At 42.1% G+C, this 19,173-nt stretch overlaps 1 protein-coding gene across 1 annotated transcript in view; it reads right to left on the reverse strand.

Annotated features, from left to right (window-relative positions):
* Window positions 1-697: 697 nt before the first annotated feature.
* Window positions 698-19,173, reverse strand: part of frem2b (FRAS1 related extracellular matrix 2b) — a 55,595-nt gene continuing 37,119 nt past the window's right edge. The window contains exons 7-24 of the mRNA XM_030391550.1: window positions 13,493-13,642; window positions 12,374-12,583; window positions 12,080-12,277; window positions 11,819-11,983; window positions 11,336-11,518; window positions 11,116-11,246; window positions 10,826-10,981; window positions 10,258-10,561; window positions 9,910-10,041; window positions 8,855-9,186; window positions 6,670-6,862; window positions 6,433-6,537; window positions 6,020-6,147; window positions 5,801-5,935; window positions 4,436-4,562; window positions 3,869-4,056; window positions 3,639-3,785; window positions 698-3,072 (exon numbers count right to left, since the gene is read on the reverse strand). Of these exons, the coding sequence (XP_030247410.1) occupies window positions 2,566-3,072; window positions 3,639-3,785; window positions 3,869-4,056; window positions 4,436-4,562; window positions 5,801-5,935; window positions 6,020-6,147; window positions 6,433-6,537; window positions 6,670-6,862; window positions 8,855-9,186; window positions 9,910-10,041; window positions 10,258-10,561; window positions 10,826-10,981; window positions 11,116-11,246; window positions 11,336-11,518; window positions 11,819-11,983; window positions 12,080-12,277; window positions 12,374-12,583; window positions 13,493-13,642 (3,491 nt within the window). The 3' untranslated portion in view covers window positions 698-2,565. The remainder of the gene's footprint in view (window positions 3,073-3,638; window positions 3,786-3,868; window positions 4,057-4,435; window positions 4,563-5,800; window positions 5,936-6,019; window positions 6,148-6,432; window positions 6,538-6,669; window positions 6,863-8,854; window positions 9,187-9,909; window positions 10,042-10,257; window positions 10,562-10,825; window positions 10,982-11,115; window positions 11,247-11,335; window positions 11,519-11,818; window positions 11,984-12,079; window positions 12,278-12,373; window positions 12,584-13,492; window positions 13,643-19,173) is intronic.

A 19,173-nucleotide genomic window follows, 5' to 3' on the forward strand; every position in this document is an offset into this window, starting at 1 on the left:
GTTATAAAGCCCAAAGTCTGCGCCAGCGAGAGCTCCTCGCTGCCACAGGAAACGTTACTCCAGAAGTACCTGAAATGCCTCGTCAGTAGTTTCGCCTTTAATTCCAGGACTTTGTGACATCACACTTCATCACCATGTCACATATTTGCACATTTATATGATTATATTCAGGATAGAAGTGAAGCCAACGGGAAGTTGAAAACAGGACAGAACCGACCAGAGTCACGGTGAATGGTGCTGGCTCAGGCATTTGTGAGGTGACCAAGCAGAGTAGATTGGGTATTAGACAGAGGCTCTCAGAACAGCATCTCAGAAGAACAAAAACCTATGTTTGTAGTAACCAGTAAATTATGAACCTGTAAATGAGCACATGTCTCCTGTAAGTAGTTCACTGTTGGTCTTGTGAATAGAAATTTATTTTAAAAAATAACAATAAGCCCAGCCTCCGAATAGTTTGGGTGTAGATATTTATGACTTTGCATTTGTTTCCCCAGAAGTCCTTTTCACATTTTCACAACAAAGGGACGGCTTGAATCAATAGGTATAATCATGGATTCATGGCAATCATTTTTATGCCAACTATTTAAAGAAAAGTTTTGGTGACAGTATAAAGAACTGGTATAACTGGTATAAACTCCCTCAGACAACCAACTACAGCTTCAAGCTAGAAATTTCCTAAAAAGACAAAACATCTCACTATGTTTTCTTGAAAAATTATTTATTTGCAGACCACGCTGTGCTTCTGGTCTATGTTACAAATACTTACAGCACATACAGTATGCATTTTTTTGAAACAATAACCATTCCCGAAAACATCCAAATGGTATATTTATAGGTAATACATATGTATATACATACATACATGTGCATAAAAAAAGCTCAGAATGCACTCAAAGCATTAGAGTGGGATAAAAGGACCACAGTACATTGATACAGTGTCAAACTATAGATAAGCAAGCAAATTGTGCACTGACAAAAAAAAAAAAAAAATCAAACTTGGGGTAAACATTTCATGAAGGTATGATATCACAGGTTGCATAGAATTGTTTTCAATTTCAAAATAAGATTGCAAATAAACACAACATTTAAAAAGAAGTGAGTATGAAGTTAATATGATATATGAGGTAATCAGAGTTTATGGCAGTCCGGTGCCTGGATCTGTGAAAACAAACATAAAAACACTGATACATAGAAAAGCTTGTATGATGTTCACCTTATACACACAATGATTTAATCCAAACATGGAACATAACCTGTCTGTGTGTGTTGTTTATTAAAGTCATACAGCTTGAGAAAGACAGGTTGAAAGAAAAAAATAAAAAGTGAGAGAAAAAGATATGATTTATATCAGTACTGAATAACAAAATAATAAATAAATACATTTCAAACTAATGAATCAGAGCACAGCAGTTCTGACAATAAAGATGCTGACTGAGGGTGAAACATTTCATTTCCCTTTGAGTGAAATCTGCGAAACATCTTAGACGATATTTTGAGAACAGCACAGTCGACACATAGCCCTGTAGTGAGATGGATCTGGCGTCCCAGCGATTTCTACTAAGCTACAGTAGTCAACAAGTTTTTCGAAATTTAGCATACCAGTTGTGCCAAGAGTGAAAATAGTTCCCGTTGGCAAGAGTGGATTTGGAGCCGCTACTATACTACACTGTACATTGCAGACCAGCTGTCTTGAAAGTCGCTTCAATATTACAGACTCTAACAGTTTAACTTCTCTTATTTGATTTAGTGCCATGTGTCAATTATAAGGTCTAAAAATTATAGTGTTTAACAACTACATTAGGGGAATTGCTAAAAAAACAACTATTAGCTTGTGATAAATAATGTCTTTCATGGTATATATTGTCAATACAAACTGGTGGAAATTACAGTAGATCAGACAAATTTGTCACAATTCCATTCAAATCAGCATTTAGGCATTTTTTTTTTTTTACAATTCAAACAAATACAAAAATAAATGCATGCAAAAACATGAACACAAAGAAACAATGTGATCACACAGGACATAACGTACATCGTAAAACCTCAAAATCCTGTGATTTCTTAGGCACGCACTGAATCTACAGTAAGGACAAATCATTCTCTATAAGAACAGACAGGTTTACCCAGTGTAAGCAAACTATGGACAGTGTCTCGATGCAGCAAATCAAACATACAAAGCTTGTTTTTAACAACTACAGTTCGCAAAACATCCACCTTCTCTCGACCTACACCAAATGCCATTCAAGTTAGAAGGCATCTTCTATAGCACCTTTGGAAACGTAGTAACACCTTTTTTGGAACAAGTGGCATCAAAAGCAAATCAATAAGTGAGTGCTGACAACTTGACAAGTGCCTTAAAACAGCTGCTAACAAAGTCCGTCTCCAAGTTAGTGTCCAGCCCACCCCCCGGCCGTGGAGGTGATGCAGTATTTCAAGTAGATTTCTGAACATGAACAAAGCTCTTGTCGTTTGTGTTGCTTCACACACAATCTTCAACTTGTATTATCTAAATGTGAGGCACTTGCAAAACAAAAATATTAACCAAAACTTTCAATCGTCAGTCTGTTAGACCTCTGAGCTGTCACTGCTGCTGAGGGCTTGTGTCATCATGGGCTCCGCGCTGCTGGATTTCTTGGGTACGTCTTTCTTCTCTCGCTTGGACCGGATGAGTACGACCACCACAATGACAATGAGCACCGTGAGGAGCAGTCCCACAAAGACACCAATGATCAATACTAGTCTGTCGTCGCTGTTGTCTCTCTGGTTGAGCTCACGAGGGACGATCCCTTTGGTGGAGATCTCCCTCTCCGGGCTCGTCCTCCGCTGGCTGCTGCGGTCCAGCGCAATGTGGAGGATGTTGGTGCCGCGGTTGTTACTCACTCCAATCTCCTCTATTACGTCTGGCACATCGTTGGCTGATCTTCTGATGCGATGTTGAGCCTTTGGAAGCAGATCAGTGTGCTGGCTCATGACATGGTACTCCAGGCTTCTCTTGCCTATGCCACGGTTGGCGTTGTCCCGAGAACGGACAGTGTAGATGGTGTGAATGTACCACTCTCTCCCTGCAGACACCTGGACAGAACAACAGTTATTTTTTAAACACTGACACCTGCAAGTCATTTAACACAGCTTTCATCAGCGCGCCATTAAATCCTCAAGGGTTCAGTGATAAAAGAAAAACATGAAACATTTAATATTAAGTCTTTGTCCACTGTTTTCAATCATGTGTTAAAAAGGATTAGCAAATTATCACATTTTGTTTCATTCATGTTTCACACAGGAGGTGTAAAAGCCAGCTAACATGTTGATGGGATTGTAGAGGCTTCCATTAAATGCAGCAAGTGTCAGGACAATGAGTCCCTTTTTCTCTCAGCTTGTTAGGAAGAAAAAGTAAACTATCCATGGAAAAAAAAAACATCTTTGAGGTCACTTTCCATGACTTTTACAATATATTTTAATCTTCCTCTCTACACAGCAGGATGCCACCGTTCACACCAGCTCCCTCAGAACTGCGAGACAGGCTGATTTAATGCCCAAACACAACGTAAATTCTGGAGTGCATCCCAGATCGGTGAAACATGAGACTGTGGACTATTCAAGGGAGGAGTGTGTGTGCTGAATGTGGTTCTGGCACTGACCTGGAAGAGAGCCGAGGAATCTAATCTGAAACCATCTGACCCAGGCTGCCTCACTAGAGGTAAAGCGCCTGGGTCATCCACTGCCAAGAAGGCTTTGAAGGCCACATTTCCAAATGTGCGGGCCTGGGTCTCTGGCTGGGCCTTGTCCTGGGGTGAGAAGAAGGAATATTTAGGTTTGAACAGACACAAAGCACATGGAACATCTTAAGACACATACTTCTGTTGCTTACAATTATCTTGAATCTGTAGAGTAGTGATGGAGCATCAGCCAGACAGCCAAACTCAAAGTTGCTGGGATTGTACTTGGGGACATATCCATCAGCTCCGGTGCACAGGAACACTTTCTCTATGTTACAGATAAAGGAGTCGCCCAGGTTCTGCACCGGATCCACCATCACTCGGGCGTAAATTGTGTCCCCTGAATGGGGAAAGGAATACAGTTTTCATCACTGCAAAACACGTAACATATCACAACTGCACAATAGTGAGCGAAACATTCAGCCGAAACAACTCTTTTCATCTTGGCAACAAAAGCTTTTGTGCACTCTTCAAGATGTTGTTGAGAAAAATGAAACTCAGGCTCTTATAATTAGCTTGGCTTTGAAAAAGACATGAAAGTGGTCAAAGTTATGGGGGCCTCATTTTCCACTAGTTTCATCCTGATTGATCAAGAAATAATGGGGAATACAATAAATAAACAGAAATATTCATCACACAGGGAATAGTTATTTTTGATACTGTTGCGTTTGTTAAATACACAAACTTTTGGAGAGGTTTTATGCTTATTATTGCCTTACCCTGTGAGAATGCAGTGTCACTCTCCTGCCCAAAGCCCATGGACCCATCTGAGAGCCAGAGCATCCGTTTGGAGAGTAAGATCATCTGCGTGTTCAGACTGAACTCAGCAGCCACAGGGTCGCTAACCTAGAAACACATGAAGACAAGCAAACAAACCATATTTAGAGACAAAGCGAAGTTACTATATATATTGATATGTACTAGGTCAGAGGTGTCAAACTCAGTTTCATCCTGGGCCACATCAGCTCCTCTCTCCCACAGAAAACACTGCTCCTGAAGTGTCTGAAACGCCTCGTCAGTAGTCCCGCCTTCAATTCCTTGACTTTGACATCACACTATTTCACCATGTTGCACATGTGCATATTTTATGACTATATACATGGTAGAAGTGAAGCTAACTGGAAGCCTAAGACACAACAGAGCCAACCAGAGACGACTGAACAATGCTGGCTCAGGCTTGTGTGAGCTGACCAATCAGAAAAAAGAGAGCATGTCAGACAGAGGGGGGATAGAGTGCTTCAGGACTTGACAGTATAAGGAAATAGTTGTGTTCTTTGAGAATAAAAGCGTGTGAACCATGTGAACCTATCTGAGTAGTAACCAAAATCAGGAGGCCTCATTTGTGACAAGTGCTCTAGGTAAACAATCTTTTTTGATTTAAGTCAATGCACCAATCAATTTATGTATACTACATGAAGAATTTCTGGTTATTTGTCAGTGTAAAATATGACACATCAGAAGAAAATGCTCAATAGTGTACATTCACAGTCTTGCTTTTTAGTTGCAATGCTCACAAAATTCATATTCTGAATATATTCTGGATTTGGATAATAAATCAAATAGTTGGTTGGTGGTTAGATGTTAGCATCATCATCAGGATGCAGCTAAGTTGCTAATAAGGGGATGTGGATGAGAAATCTGTTCCTGTCAGTGAAGAGTTGCAGTTTTATGAGTACTCGATTCGATGTGAACCAGGAGGGAGTTTCCTCTGAGATTTGTCAAGGGATTAGAGGCAACAAAATAACGGACTGAACAGGAGCCAAGCCGTGTGGCTGACAGGAAGAAATGAATGACGGAGGAGGGGTGAATGAATGAAAAATGTGTTTTCCTCATTTAACTTTCATAAAGATTCATATTTACATATTCTAAATAGTTTGCAGAGTCCAAGTAATATGTGTTAAATTCAGGATTTCCATCAGTGCAGCTGAAATAATGTGTGTTTCAACTGAGATAACAGAGCCTCGCGTGTGTTTTGAAAATCACATTTTTATTTTGGTGTCAATGTGAGCCTAATTTGCTGACTACATTTCTCTGCAAGAATCAATAAACTTTCACATTTTTCCGATTTGACAAGATGAGTTCACCTGCTGAAAGCGGATGTCCATGTCGAAGGTGAGAGGCTCTCTGGGATTGCAGACAGCAGGGATGGTGTACTCCAGGCTGGGAGGAGATGTACACGGGAGCAGTTTCACTGTGTATGTGCCAGAGTAGTCACGCACCTGAGAGGAGAAAGTATATTCAGTAAGGATTAACAAAAGTGAAACAATTAATCTGCTGCATGGGAAAAAAAGAGGTTTACTCACAGCAAAGTCAGAGACAAATGTCCACTGCTGGATGGGCTGGTTGTAGGTCGGCTCATTCCTCACAAGACTGAGGTTAAAGGTCAAACCAGGGTGGTCCGGACACATGACCATGGAGGTAAGAGGTGAAGCTGAGGGGAAAATACATCAATCATCATATAATCGGTATGCTCAGTTGCAAGTTAAAATACTTAAAACATAATATACAAAATTGAAAATAGGACCATCAATATCAACTAAAGATGAACATGCTATAAAAAGAGAATTATCATTTAAAGCTTGAATAGGTAGAACAGAAAAATAAACAACAACAACAACAACAACAACATTAAAAAAATATATACAAATATATATATTATATATCACATCCAATTTAGACTGTTAAACACTCATCACTTCTGTATGATATACTGTACCTGGATGTGTGAACACAAACAGGCCTCTGAATCGAGCCTCAGTGCGGAAGTTGACTACGAGTTTTCCATGGCCGTTTATACGCATGCTGGTTGGGTACAGGGCACCTGGATAGACAGTCCCAGACAGCTTTAATTTTGGCTAATTCATTTACAATAAATTATTTGGGGAATACAACACATTTTAGATCATTGTTCTTTTGATCATTCTTATTTTGGTAACTGTCGTTCAAGTCTTACCTTGTAATTCGGCCTCTGGTGGGCTACCAATACCATCCCTCCATAAGATGGCAGTGTCGTACACGAATGTGAGCCGCAGCTCTGACTGCAAGTCAAAGTGCTGCCATCCTCCTGCTCCAACTGGAGAGTGGAAAACGTATGATACATGGAGCGGGACTCTTAGGGTAACGTAGGACTGGACCAGATTCAGCACCTGCAGTGAAAACCAACATGTTGTGTCAAAGCAGGAAAAAAAAGATTCTTTCTTCGCAGATTTACCTTAACCTTGATATAGAGAAATAAAGAACATGTGTAATACCTTGAGACAAAGAACAACATTTTATCACTGTGGCTTTTAAAAGCAAGTTTAGTTCTTGAAAGTGCTTCATTGAGATCATGTATTGAGGAACTTTATAGTATTCAACTACAGAAGTGCTGCAATTTTTATTTTCTCAAACAGATCAATTTAAAGCATTCAGATGTATTGCTGTTTTTAGTTCACATCATGAAACACTAAAACACATAATGCATTATATTTACATTCATTGGAGTGAACAAATTGCTCTTTGTCTCAAAGAGCTGTTCTAAAATGGTCAAAGGATTCCAAGTGATGAAAGTCCTGAGAGGGAGTACTCTCTGGTATCTGCACTTTCCTCTGACCTGTGAGAGTTACCTGCCTGCACTGGCTCTGTGTTCGTGTGGAGACGTGCCTACGCCTCTGGGCGCTGAGAGCTCAGGCAAATGATTTCCAGAATGGCCTCCTGACACAACCTGCTGGGCTTTAATAGATTCCTGTGGTCGTGTTAAGCCGGGCACTAAGCCCTACACTGTGACATGACACTGGCCCCGGCCTGCACAGAGCCTGCCTGCCCACTTAGAGGAGCACTGGGGTCACAGGGCACCCACAAACAAAGGCACTTTCTTTTTCCATTGATCCGGCCTCACAGATCCTGAAACTGAACCGGTGACGCATCACTCTATGAATCTACATACCGTCTTTTGCTCTGTTCACTTCAGTAACCATAGCAACCAAATCTCCATACAGAGCTGTACAAGAGCCGAATGTATACCATTCTCACCTTTGATGGAAAGACAAGGGACAAGAATAGAGTTTTTATTGTTAGATGTGTGTTCTTTAGGCTTTGAGAACAAGATCCTTCAGTCCTTTAAGTAACTTTCTATTTTTTTAAAAAGCGAAGACATAAATCGCCATTTGCTCCAAAGTATGTGCACTGTCTATTTCTGCTATTGCTACTGGCCAAGGTGAAGTTTATATTACCTGCAGCAGCTTGCCTTCCTGTCGAGACATGTTTATTACTGCCACATTCACATTTAAATCATGTGGCTGCAGGCAACAAAGTTCTACTTGTTGAGAAAAGGATGTTATCACCTGGGTGATGCCTTTGTTATTAAATGAACCCCAAGCCATGTAAAATGAGAACCTCCCATTACAATAAGAAACTAATATACACTCTTCCATACCTTCCGAGCCAAAATATATTTGCGAGTGCTGTAGGCTTTAATTAATAATAGAGAGAGTGATGGAGGTTTTCACCATGATGTGCCCCGTGTACTCTTCCAGCCTGTCTTTATCAACACTCTTCCTTAATTAACTGCAAGTCAACTAAGAGTTGCTTTCCAAGGTGAATACAAATGTCTAAGGCTGTGAGGCACAAGAAGGCTTCCAGATCTCCTCCCCTCAGCTCCACATTTAACAGCTGCTGCTGCTGCTGCTGCAAACAGCATATTGTGCAAAATGCGTAACAGAAGAATAGAGATTGTTTATGAGGGCTGCTGTTATCAACTTGCCACTTTGACAAGTCAAATAACTGGTCTGGCCAGCAGTTGAAGGAAGCAGGGTGTCGGGTTAGTCATTACCACGGAGGTTAACATGGGTCTCCAGACAATAATGGATGACTATTCTACAGGCTAGTATTTACTTTAGGATCTTTAAAGGAAAACCAAGTAGGCAAGCAGAGTTTTAATATGCCTGTAAATGATTAATGAGGATTGAAAATCCAAGAGCATTTTGAAATGAAAGTGAGCAAGACTTGTTATAGGACACAACAGACCAGTAACTGCTGAGTCCACATTCCTATCCTCATGGGGGTCTGCTGCTTTATTGAACTGACTCCTTGCACTTCATGTCTAGCAATGACAAAAGGGGGTCAGAGGTGAACTCAACGTCAAAGGTGGGGCTGATTACCTGTCCATCAGTCCCAATGGTGCCTCCACAGTCACTGAGCAGCTCAGACATGTCATAGTAGCTGGTGAATTCCCACAAACAAGCCTCCAAGTTGAGGTTCCTGTAGAATCGCAGTGTGCTGGATCCCCTGAGGGAAGTGCTGTACTGGTAAGGGGCTGTCTCGCCGATCACTTCTGGATTTTTGGTGGCTTCGGTGAGGAAGCTGTGGCGAGTCTTGACCTCAGTGTAGTCCAACAAATTGGAGCAACGATGGTTGCCAACACGGGTACCGTCAGGGCTCAGCGTGAGCTCGAAGTTGGACAGGTCCCGGGTGGACACGACAGGCAACATACCTGAGGGAGGATACACACAAAGAAGTCAGATGGTGGACACAGGAATGTTAAATTAACAATTAAGGAAAAGTAACTGAAGTAGTATCTTGTTAAAAGACTGTGGTTGATAAGTGACACATGGAACCAAGATGTCCAAGACCTTCTCAGCTTGAGAGGGGTTTAAAACCAACAACCTGCAAGTGATATTATAAGTGACGAAAAATGTTCTATTTTGTTATTATTTCGTAATGGATTCACTGAAGTCATGGCCCTGAGCTTTAGTTCAGTTATTTCCTGACTTAACTTGTAGGTTTTATCCTCATCTGATTTACACTTTCTTGTCTTTGTCTTTTTTCCGCCTTTTCTGTTTGTCCTGTAAGTTTCACCTGTCCCTAATGTTGTTGGCCTGCTGTGTATTCTTTGTCAGTTACCTAGTCTGGTGTTTTTCCCAATGTTTGGATTTCTCCCCATGTTCCTTCTTCCACTTATTTCTGTGGAAATGTGTTCTTATCTGAAGGAAATGTCAGGGGGCAATCAAATTCCTAAAAAAAAAGCCTGTCAGCAGTATTGAGTGGCAGTGAAAGTACATTTAGTCAGTCTTTTCTTAAATCAAGAACCACAGGCGATTGGAAATATGTTGAAAAACCATAAAACAAATTTCGCTTGTGTCTATCAGATTGTCTTTTGCAAAAGAAACCCAGTAGATGGATGTAACTTCTTCTAAAACATTCGATCTCCTCTTACCATCAATGTGAGGCATGGTGACAGTTAGTTTGATGAGGTTGGGGTGCTCCGTGTCTTCTGTTCCAGTGTACCTCAGCTTGGCAGAGAAGGGCTCGGCCCCCACAGTGCCTGCGACACGAGGCTGGCACATTCCTGCAACGGTGCCGTACACAAACAAACATCAAACGTTTTGTTTTCCTGAAAAATTCCTCCACAGAAAATTCTATTTTATGTTTCAGCTTTCTGTCACAGCAAGGACAGCAAGTACTGCAGCTGGAGAGCAAAATGCAGCTAGCATCTGCTTTTCGTGCTTAACCATTTCCATGAGAGAGACCAAACATTTCAACCAAGAGAATGAGTTGCACTTACCCTCGTCCATGCTGATGGACACGATGGGGCTACTGAGCTCCAGGCCTTCATCCCCGTTCGTGTTCACGCCCCTCGCTGCACACTGGACCCTGGAACCAGCTTGGAAGTAGACTGAGTCCAAAGTGATGACTTTGGAGGAGGTGAAGAAGGTATCAAAGTCAACCTCTCTCAAAGGACTGGTGACGCCATCGGGGCCGGTGGGGGCACTTACGAGCCAACGATAACGAGTCAGGGTGTTGTTGATGTTCTCGCTTACACAGATTGAGCCTGTTTTGTCATAATCTGGGTACTTTGGGTTACAGGCCTGGGAGAGAGACAAAAAAATTATGCTGGTGAGTGAAATGAACCCAAGAATCACTGCAGCCTTCAAAGTCATTTCTGTACACTTCCGATGAGCCCTCAAGGTAGCTGATAATTAAGCTGAGAATTAGGTGTGCGTACATCTGCTAAACTACCTAGCTAATAGTATTTACGTGTTTTCACTGTCAAAAAGTCTTGCTAAATGAATCATTAGCAGAGTCAACAATAAGTAAAGGAAGTGTTTATTGGACTATCACTTGGGACGTACAGTGACACAAATGACAGGGTATCCGGCCACAGGGAGAGCGTCTCTGTTCCTGTCGATGTCATCGTAATGCAACAGCGAAACCACTCTGGGCACCGAGGGGAATGTGACATCTGCCATGCTGTTGGTCTCCTCGATATAGATTATGGCTTTGCTCATCTGTTGATTGACAAGCAAGGGCAATTAAGACGCTGTTAACAGAGCTAAAATTGCTGCTGCCTTCTGGCGTGATGGATAACCAGGTAGTTACACATTTGACAGTTAAATTATATGCTAATTTGGCTAATTTTCACCTTTGTCTCTGCCACCATGTTCTCATCAGGCTTCAGGTGCACAGTGAACGCCTCCCTCATTTCTCTCACACCATCATACAAGACCTCCACCTCCACATAGTGCTCCTTGTCACCCTCTTTGAACACAATTTCTGCCAAGAATGATTAGAATGAGAAATGCTTTTGTAGCAAGTTTAAAACGAATTTTGCCCTGATTTAAAAGAAAGAAAAAGTGATTTACCTTCGGATATAGGATGGTAGTCCTCCCCAGACGTAGCAGATCCATCTTTGGTGTGAACTCTAACAACAGAGACCTTGGAGGTGTCTCCGACACGCAACACTGGGATCTTCACCACAGCCACTTGGCCACTTTCCTTTGGCTCATTCACACTGAATTTGGTCTCTCCAAACCTAATAATCGCCTCTAAGAAAGCGTAGCATTTCAGTTTCAGTCACAAACATTACAGCATGCCACAAATTAAAGCCCCTGTATGCATAACGTTCTGAATTTGCTGGCACAGTGGTAATATCATAAAGGATGCAATGGTGGATCTGGGGAAATCAAGATAAATGGGCTGACACACAGACTGAACAAATTGTCTCAATTTTTCTGCAAACAAATATTAAAAGGTGCTATAATCATGAAAAAAAGTCGGTATACGGTGGCAATTAGCAAGATATATTATAAGGAACAGCGTGCGAGAAGAAAACAAAGCACTCTTACTGTCTGCATCATCTTTTATCTTGATGAGTGTTTCATTCTGTCCTCCAATAGATGCTCCAAACGGAGATTCACTCTTGGGGCTTCCCAACACCAGACGGAGCTCTTCCTCTTCTTCATGTTCTGTGTCGTCAACTACTATCAGTACACAAGGCTTTTCTATCTCTCCTAAACAAAAAGAAAGGGAAAATGAGTTTAATCAACTCAAAATCCTTGCATAATTTTTAATCAGTAAAGAAAACACGAAAACGAAGAGGTTGGTACCTGGTAAGAAGGTGATGATGGAAGCATCTGTATTTGGCCTCTCATTGAAGTCCATCATGACCTGGGCTGTCCCCTGTCTGCTGTAACAGCGTACTGTGGACTTGTAGCTGATATCACCACTACGGTAAACGTTGACTAAGATCTGTCCTGAGTTCTCATTGCCCACATACACAGACTCACGGAACTGCATCTTTGGCACTGGAGGAACAATAATTACACTCATAAATCAACATCAGAAAAATACAGTGGCTAAATCCCTGAGCGTCCCCTTTGGAATGAATTTTGATTACTCACAGTCTGAAACAGAATCATTGATGAGGATGGTAGCCTTGCTCGGCTCCCCGAGAATCCCATTCATAGGCATCCGCAGTACCAGTTCAAACTTCTCTGGCCCCTCCAGCACCGGCTGGCCCAGGTCATCCAGGATGATCACACGAAATGTCTGCATGGTGACCCCCGGTGCAAAGTCCAGATTCCGGCTGATCCCGACATAATCCACACCAGCTGCTCCACAACACAGTATAGGTCAGACGTATTTTAAAGAACGGACTGCTTATGGGCAATAGTGGATGTAGCACAAATGGACTACAGTACTTCGTCATATTTCAACAGCAGTTCTCATGTTACTTCATAATTCATTTGCAAATGTCAGGCAGCAAGCAAGATTAAAGGATATGCACTGTGTGCTGACAGTGTGACGCTTTCTATCTCGTGGTCGATAGCGATGATCAGTTGGAATTTGGTGCGTGAATAAATGAGAGCTGTAAGAAACTGGATATCTCCCCGAGCGCAAACAGGTTATCCATTTGCCATTCTTTGAAGCGTCTGTGTATTGAGAGCTCACCCTTTGCCCGTAGGCTTTTCTCATGTACTTATGACCCAGTTATGTGCGTAAGTGTGGGCTTGCATTTCTACCGTGCTGCATATGATTAGATGCTTGTTATTTTTACCATTATAACGCAGGCAAGAGCAGAGATGTTAAGAATCTGCACAAGCGGGAGAAGACTGCCGGAGGGCAGGAGATAATAGAGGCTGTAGGGAAGGCTGGAGGAGATGGTAACCAGTCTTAGAGTACAAAGCGCTTACCAGTGTGCAGAACAATCGCTATGCATTCCTAAAGCTATGCCCTCACTCAAACCACTATTGTCCTCACAACACAGTGTATATCTGATTCCTACAAAGCCAGGGCCCAACAGACGAGCCCTGACTTTGCCCCCAACCTGAAATGATGTTTACATTCCCCAGGTCAGCCACCCAACATATTCACTGTTAACCTCTCCTTGGACTCCTGAGCTCAGGTAAACAAAAAGTGACAGGGTGATGACTTGAGTCTATTGTTTTCTGTGGTTTATGTTTCTCTAAGCACTAAATAGCTAAAGCTGTCAGAAAATGGCGCCTGGCAGGTACACATACCCTCAGCTGAGACAGGATCTGTCTTTCTGGAGCGCACTGTGACGGTTCCTCCTTTGGAAAGGTCAGTCCCTGTCCTCCACACCTGCACCTCCACGAAGCCATCACTCTCATCCGCGCGGTAGCCTGTGTTGCCGAAGTAGAAGATGGGAGCTGGGAAGAACAACAAAGGAAAAAGGGAAGGAGATGAGGAAAAGCGTGCAGGAGGATGTAATCCATAATCATCTTGTTTCACAACAGGATACCTGGATGTCTGTTGTAATTGTGGAGTTGAATCTGTAATAGCTAGAATGCTCTGTAAGATTACCGCTGATTACAGGAGAAATTGAGGGAATGTTTCCATCGAAACACCAGCAGGTAGTCAACACTGTAATTGCAGCCCTTTAAACAACACTTTCTAACTTCCTGTAATGATGTTTTTTTGGGGGGGTGTAGGGATTTTACATCTGTATGATGTATTAAAAGACAAAAAAGCTACCTGGAGGCAGGAGTGAATTTCCTGATTTTGTTGTTGATGGGTCTGGTGTTGAAGTTGACTTTGATCGTGACGGGTCTGAGAAGCAGACAGGAGGCCTGACAGGAGGTCTGGGGGATGTAAAGCACCATGTGCCAGCCCAGGCCTGCCTGACTGCAATTAGTGTTTCTACGAGCTGAGATTCCACTGCAGCCAAACTCACCCACTATTATTCTATTTAACCCTTTCAGGCCCTTTCTGTTTTCTCTCAGTGACGTACAACATGTCATTTCCTGAGAAATCAATGCCTTAAGGGCTTGGACCTCTGTATACCTACCCTTTGGTTTGTGCAGTCAGCGACTGTCATACCGAGAGAACAGCCATCACAAACAGACTATTTATGGACTTAAACTGCAGGGAGACAGTCTTATTCCTTTAGAGCAATACAGAAATAACCCAAGCAGCCAAAACCTGAAAGCAATTCAAAAAAGCAATTTTTACTTACACAATGCACATAGTCTTATAATTGATCAAATACGTCATTGTTAGAATGACTAATGGGAACAAGCCACTACTGAGTGGTGAAACTGTGTGCTTTTGAGAGCAACTGTGACCAAATAATGAATAAATTAAATGAATGGCAATGGCCATGGGCAGAGTTGTGGTTTCCATGACAATGGAAGTCTGCACCTACAAAACGGTACTTAGCTGTTTCTCATCACACAGTGCGAGGCAAAAAAAGAGAGCGGGGATGTGCAACCGGGTGATAAATGCAAAAAATAAAAGCAAAAAAAATTCCATACTGTTGGAACTGCCTGATTATGTTATCTAATGAAACAAAATACAAGAGCAAGGAAAAAAAGAGATTAACTGTCAGTCAACAGTGCTGCCAGGCACAATTACTGATCAGGAAAAAAAGCCTGTTTATTATTTTGCGCTGTATCATTATTCTTTCACGTAATCTGAGTCTTAGAAGAAATTGCATTGCATTTTGATGCAGCCTGCTTTGGCGGTACCAGCTCTATAGTGACAAGATAAGACAAGTTCTGAAAGGGAAATCATCTTTTCAGGCAAAGCCTTGGGGTTTGTAGTTCTCAGAGGAGCCATCTCTGCAGCTGAAATAATATTTCTCCTAAGAGCAGGCAAAGGACAGCAAACTTTTATGCTTTAATCTGTCCTGAGAGCACAGCCGGGACAATGAGTGCTGCATCAAGAGGCTCGCAGCTGCCAGAATTTCTCCCCACAGAGAACCCAAACAAAGATGGTTTTGGCTGTCTGTAGCGGCTCTCCAACAGGAGTAATCAGATCTACTAGCCTGAGGTTGGCAGCCAGGAACTCGGGCCCTGTTGTACTAGTCCAGTAATCAGATAAGGTTTGTGAAGCAGACAACCTGCGAGCTTCAAAGAGCTACGGCCCATTAACTGAAAGGTAAACCACTGGCTCCTGGACTCCATCCGCCGAACCAGCAGCAGCCTCCTACACCACGCAGCACATCTTAGGTTACCTGGATGCAAGTGGCAATGATCCACTTTTAGTTTCACTTATCTTCTAAAATTATGTAAGGTGTGTCAACATTCATTTTTCCAAAAAGACAAATATATTATAAGATTTTACATACTTGTTGTATGATTGTATGATTTTTGTTATGACTACTATTGTTTGTACAAACTCAACAAACAATGGAAATTCAACCTCAAAATTGTATTTAAATACAGTACTTGATTAAAAGTACTTAGTTACAACAGCCACCTACATAAGTCATTATGGTGGTCGATTTATTACAGTTATATACAAGTATATACAGTATATACAAAGCCAAACAAAGGGGATATCATTCCTGTTGCATATGTGTGAACATAAAGTAAAACAACAGGCACAAGAAGAGATACAGGCATCCCTAAGGGGGCTGTTACACTCCCACTGACTGCCTGATTTCACTTGAACTTTGTATGACATTCCCGCAGCGCTAAGTGGCTTCTCTAATGGTGAGATTCAATTGAGCCCTGGCAAATGCTCCTCTGCCCACTGTGTTCTCGACAAATCTCTCTCCGGCAGCAAAAGCATACAAAAGCAGCTCCATATTCAATACAGAATAATCTGCAACTTTAAACACTGACGACTGTGAGAAACACTTGAATGTTCAAAGAAGGCCCTGGATTCAGTGTCTGATGACTGTTGATTAAAGTCAGCAGCTCTCCGCTTAAGTACTTTGGACATCTGTTTATATCAGAATGAACGGGAATCCAGGTGAGGCATAATGACAGGGTTCGTGGGTTCCCCCTCGATTCATCCCCATCCAGGATATAATGCACACGCATGGGATCCGCCCATCTTTAAAACAGCTCATAATCATACCTTCAGAACCAGAGAGAAATTTACGGGCAACTGACGCGAGTCTATAAATACACGAGTCAAGTCCTGCTGTACAAGCATTCTCTTGTCTTACAGCCCCAACCACCAAAACATTTTCCCGGATGCAGAGTCAATATCAAACAGCAATTACCTCTGCAAGAAAGGACAAGTTTCTCCAAACCCATCACAGCCAAAAGGCCTGAGTGGAAACTGTAAGGATGTGGCCGTTTACGTGCAGATGGTCCGCCGCTGGGAAAATTGCAAGTATTCTGAGCATAGCAGCTGTCCATGACTGCTACTGTAGAATACCTGGCCAGCTTGTAAACTTTACAGTCTAACATGCCACGCTGGCAGAATATTGACTTTTATGTAGAAAGAAGGGAAAACACAATTCATGTTCCTAGTGTAAAAAAGTTGTCAACTGTCACTGACATAAACTAAACTTAAAAATATATATTTATTTTTGGCAGCAGCTCCATAGTGTGTCTATTTGTGCATTAACTGCTGGCGTGTTGAGATGAGACAATATGAGAAAGGCTATTAGGCTGTGTTTAGATCTCTTTTGTTGACGATATAAAACAAGAATCAGCTCTAACCTTTTTCACACATGCACACATTTCCAGCTAATTATCACATTCCCCTTTATATTTTCATTGACCTTGGTCATTTGTACCTCTTCCTGTTCACCATGTGTTGCTTCGTGCTGTCACTAAGTCCCGTTGTTGTTCTGTCCTTGCTTGTTATTCAGATTTACTCGCTTCTGTTTATCTTTCTAATTATTTCCTCCTCCTACTGTTTGTTTTTCAGGTAGATTTTCTTTTAGTTATTCTACCGTTTGTGACATTATCCACTTCTTGATTGCAGTGCCTCCTCTGATAGCTGGATTAACCTGGTATAGGTTATTATAGGTTCAGATAGAGATTCACAATAATCTAGTCTTGTTTGATAGACAGGAGACATTAGCTGATTATTTGCACCTGAGTTTCCAAAGTTTTGTCAGTTTGACTGTTAACATGAAGGGGTTCAGACTTCACACTATCCTTCCCAGATCCCTCTCTGCCAAAAACACAACCGCAACAATCAGCAGGGATCAAAAGCGTAGCAAGCAGACAATGGTCCCTCCCCACCTTTGCACTCGTGTAGACTGACAATGTGTTTGTTGAAGAGTCTGGACCACATACGTACATGGATCACTGTGACTGTGAGTGAGTGTAACTTTTAACAAACAAAACTCCAGCACTCAGATAACTGATGTGGGCAAAATTATCTCAGCTAATATCAATCATTGCTGGAAATGTTTTAAATAAATTAGCACAATTTAATTTGGCAATATTGGATTTATAGGGTGGTCTAGAGACCACCCAGTGGGATTTTGTTGAGTTTTGGTTACACTTTCTGTCTGAGCTCAGTTGCCAACAAAGTTCCCTCTGTGGCAGAAATGTTAACTCAGGTGCCATGCAACAGTCTGAATTCTGAACAGAACAGATTTGAATTACTCCCTCTCTGAAATTAAAGGTGTTCTAATTAGTCAAATTATTGTTTGGGTTGGAGAGAAAACAAGCCTTATTTTCCATGACACAGGTCTACAAAACTGGTTATTAGACCAGTAAACTCTTACTCATTTAGGTGTAAAAGCTACAAACAGTCTCAGTTTAAATTCCCATAAATTGTCAGATTAACATCAGACCCTTGGCAGACGATATGAGCTCCAGCACCGACTGTGCATGTGTGGTTTCTTGCTCGTGTTTGTTCCTTCATAGGTGGCCGAGAGTGTGCATTTGCACAGAGCAGGGAGTGCATTTTTCGGTGCCCTGTGGCTTCTAATTTCATCACATTGTGCTACTCTGGTTTGCTGAAATGAAGACATATTGCTGACATCCATTTTTTGCTGATATCACTAGTTTCTGTTTCCAAGAACTATTTGAGTCCACAGCTCTGTGGAGGTGCTTAAAGTCCAGCATGGGGAGCCCAAGCATAGAGCTCTCGCAAGCAGGGACAGGTGTTCGGCCATGCACCGACTCCTTCCTCCCCTGTACAACACCCACTGGACGAGGGCTGCTATAAGAGGAATGACAAAGAGGAATGTGGTGCCCCCATTTGCCTCCCTTTCGTATATACTGGAGTTAGGAAAGGAATTATGGGCTGGAGTGTAATACCAAGCAAGAATAGCTGATCTGCCTTTCTACTCTTCCAGACAGGAGATTGGGCTTATTCTGCTTGCCTCGGAGCCATTTACCATTTACTTCACCATCAGTGCTCAAGCCATTTAATTATCACCTCCTTCAGGGAGATATGATATTTTGACACCACCTTATTTCTCTCCGCTCTTCACGTTTCATTTATTCACTGGATGCTGGCAAACTAAACACCTCCAGCAAATCTAAATTATACTCTGGAGGTGTCACTGCACCAACTTTACACATATCGTGTTTGCCTGTGCATGTGCATGTGCAACTGCGTTTACGTGTGGGTGTTCAGGCAGTCAATCTGATTTCAGGATCTGGTGTCGTTATAATAAGGCGCCAAGTTGTTGGATGATAGCTCCGGGTATTGTTTCTCTCCACATCAGACAGAAGGTCTCGACAAGAGAATCACATTTTGAGAATAACAATAAATTTGGAGCAAGGCTGAAGTCTGGCCGTGACAATCATGCTGTACGGGCCACCCTTGTGAGTTTGGTGCTTTCTGACAAACGATATGCAAAAGGAGATTTTGACTTGTCATTCAGCCGCCCTAACAAAGCCAGAGGCAAAAGAAAACATGACTGCAGATAAAGCAGGAATAAACCTGAGCACGGACTGTTAGGGCTGGTTGTCAGTCTGAGTCAAGTTAATCCTATAATGCACTGAGCCTCCTTTTCTCCTGTTTCTGTGTGAAA

This window comes from Sparus aurata, chromosome 2 (assembly GCF_900880675.1).
Source record: "Sparus aurata chromosome 2, fSpaAur1.1, whole genome shotgun sequence".
Lineage (NCBI taxonomy): Eukaryota > Metazoa > Chordata > Actinopteri > Spariformes > Sparidae > Sparus > Sparus aurata.